Below are 2,807 nucleotides of genomic sequence, written 5' to 3'. Positions count from 1 at the left end.
CCACCCAGACCTCCCAGTCAGCCACCCCCCACCCTGCAACTCCCCCTTCACCATCCACCATCTGCCTGTCCATCCATTACCCGTCCCTTATGCACCTATCTCCATCCATCCAAGCGCCCAACAACTCCACCACGCACCCCATTCCCCATCCGCTCCTGACACATCTACTGCTGATTCTACCCATTATCCATCCATTATACAGCACCTGCCCACCCACTCACCCATCCAGGCCTCCCAGCCATCTAACAATCACCCACCATCCAGCCCATCAACGCTTCACCCCATCATCATCCACCCACTGATTCAATCAGCCAGCAGCCAGCCAGCAGCCCAGCGGCTTCTCCACCGTCCACCCAACGCTTCATTCATCCTTTCTGTCCACGCATCCATCCATTTATCCGTTCGTCTACCCAACCGCCTATCTGGTAACCACTGCCTACCAACTGTTCATCCTTTACTCACTCAGCCACTCAGCCACCCAACCATTCATATCATCCCATCACCCAACCACCTACCCAGCACATCCAGCCACCCATTCACCATGCACTTACTCACCCAGTTACCATCAGCCTATCCCGTTGACCATCGAGTCATCCCTCTGCCACCTCCCAACCCCTCGGTCTGCCAGCCGTCCATGATCCACCCATGCAAACCTTCCACCCATCCCCTCCTCCTGCTTTGTCCCACACTGACCACCATCACACCGCACCCACTGTGCCGAGCTCAGCACACAGGACACAGTGCTTTCGGTCGCACCTCCTTCTATCCCACCACACGGCGGCCAGGCCCTGCCCCTGCAGGGCGGCCATGATCACGTTGACGTCATAGTTGCCGGTGCCCAGGAGGCTGCGATGGGGGTTCAGCCGGGAGTCTGGGGCCAACCTGGTTGGGAGGTGGTCAGGGCCTCCTGAGTTGGGGTTCTCTGGAAAGGCCTCCCCCTCCCCCACAAAGCCAAAGAGTCCCAGGGTCCGTGAGTCACCCTGCCTTGGGACTCTTCCCTCTCCTCAATCCCCGTGGCTCATCAGCCCCAAGCCCTGCTCCTGTCCCCGTACCCTCTCTGCCCTGGCCTTGAGGATGTGTGCCCTGTCCCTCCCCCAGCTTCCAATCCTCCCCCTCCTGGGGGCTCTTTCTAAACCCAGCATTGCCTCGGCCCTGCCCCTGCTCCCAGCCCTTCCTGGCACCCCCGTCACCCCAGGAGAGAGCCCCAGCCCTTCAGCCTGGCCTTGCAGACCTGTCCCCTGCTGGCCTCCTGGCTTCAGGCCCACCCCACCCGTTGTAGCCACCTGTCCCCAACCACATCTCCTGTGCTGCTACCCCCAGCCTTTCGTCCAGCTGTCCCCAAGCCCAGGAGGCCCACCCCACCACCACTTGTCTCTCTGGGCTCTACCTCCTCTGGACAATGGCACCTTTGTTCTGTCTCTGGGCCTTTGGTGGGCAGGGCAGGGGGAGGGGTCGGAGAGGGGAAAGTCGTGTATTCTTTTTCTGTGTATCTGTTTCCCTGGCTTCCCTCAGCGCAGGGCTCATAGCGGACTTATCTCTGGGTCTCCAGCATGGCCTTGCCATGAAAGAGTTGATTGATCCCTGCTTTGAATGACAGAGGAGACGAATACATTCTAAAATAATCAGTCCGAGGGGCTGGGACTTTGCCTGAGCATGCTGGGGCAGCGGCACGGGCACAGGAGGGCCGTGAGCAAGAGATGGGGAGAAAGGGTCATCTCTGTTGTAGGATCATGCTGGGAATTGACTGGAGGGGAGAGACTGGAGGCTGAGGGGAGGGTCTAGGAGATGATGGGGCCAGAGCTGTGGGGACAGAGAGGAGGGGATCCGGCAGAGAGATAACAAAGGAGTGATGTTTGAAATCTTGAGGAGTGAGGAGGAACATTCCAGGCTGCCAAGAGGAGAAAGCTGTGCCAGGCAGAAAGAATAGCCTGTGCAAAGGCCCAGAGGCACCGTGGCGGGGCTCTTTTGGGGACTGGAGAGGAACTTGCTTGGAGGGGAGCAGTGAGATACGAAGCGACAGAGACGGGTGGGGATCACAGCACACAGGGTTTTGGTTATCAAACTGCAGAGCTTGGGACTTCTGCCAGGGTGCTGGGGAGCCACGGGAGCACTGGGAGCAGGGGAGGGGCAGGGTCACCGCGGGAGCTCTATGTAGCCTGGACTGAACGAGATAAACCGGAAGCTGGGAGGCCAGAGGAGAGTGGGGGATGAGGGCCCACATAAAAGGATGTGGCCTGATCTGGGGCTGAGGCGAGAGGGGTGAACAGGCGTAGGAGGCACTCTCAATCTCTGAGTCCCAGAGTCCAGCCCAGGCAGGGGATGGGGCAGCAGAAAGCCCCGGGGCTCTGCCCCTGCCTTGCTGAGACCCAGGTGGGTTGCCCCACCTCTGTGAGCCCTACTTCTCCAGGGGTTGGGGTGGGTGATGGTCACCTCTTGCAGATCTCATCGGCAGCCTCCTGGCTGAAGAGCTGCTGCTGCAGGACGTTGTTGAGGGCGTGGACGGCACAGAGCTCCAGGCGTTGCCGTTCGTGGTAAACGGAGGGCGGGCTTGGCTGAGCTCCTGGGGCCTGGGACATGCCGTGCTCGGCTCCTGCTTGGGGGTGAGGGTGGGGGAAAAGGTACTCGGCCCTGGGATCAGGAAGCTGAACCTGCCAGCAGGCCCTGGGGGCACCGTCATTGAGTGAGGGCTCAGGCAGCCTGAGCGGCCGCCGGGCCACTGACTGCTTTCCTGGCGCTCTCCTGGCAACAGAGTACCTCCATCCCCTATTTCTAGGAAAAAAGCTCTCTCTTCTGCTCTCTTAGCAACA

The 2,807-nt window shown here is 60.2% G+C and overlaps 1 protein-coding gene across 4 annotated transcripts in view; it reads right to left on the bottom strand.

Annotated features, from left to right (window-relative positions):
* JOSD2 (Josephin domain containing 2) overlaps positions 1-2,807 on the bottom strand; it is a 4,099-nt gene that overhangs the window by 773 nt on the left and 519 nt on the right. For 2 of the 4 annotated variants that reach the window (XM_024768544.1, XM_024768542.1), the window contains exons 2-3: positions 2,431-2,593; positions 757-882 (exon numbers count right to left, since the gene is read on the bottom strand). In XM_024768544.1, coding sequence (XP_024624312.1) covers positions 757-882; positions 2,431-2,576 — 272 coding nt within the window. In that variant the 5' untranslated portion in view covers positions 2,577-2,593. The remainder of the gene's footprint in view (positions 1-756; positions 883-2,430; positions 2,594-2,807) is intronic. The other 2 variants (XM_024768543.1, XM_024768541.1) reach the window with 1 other exon arrangement.

Source organism: Neophocaena asiaeorientalis, unplaced genomic scaffold (genome assembly GCF_003031525.2).
Source record: "Neophocaena asiaeorientalis asiaeorientalis breed wild unplaced genomic scaffold, Neophocaena_asiaeorientalis_V1.1 scaffold629, whole genome shotgun sequence".
Lineage (NCBI taxonomy): Eukaryota > Metazoa > Chordata > Mammalia > Artiodactyla > Phocoenidae > Neophocaena > Neophocaena asiaeorientalis.
This window is presented reverse-complemented; position numbering and strand designations above follow the sequence as displayed.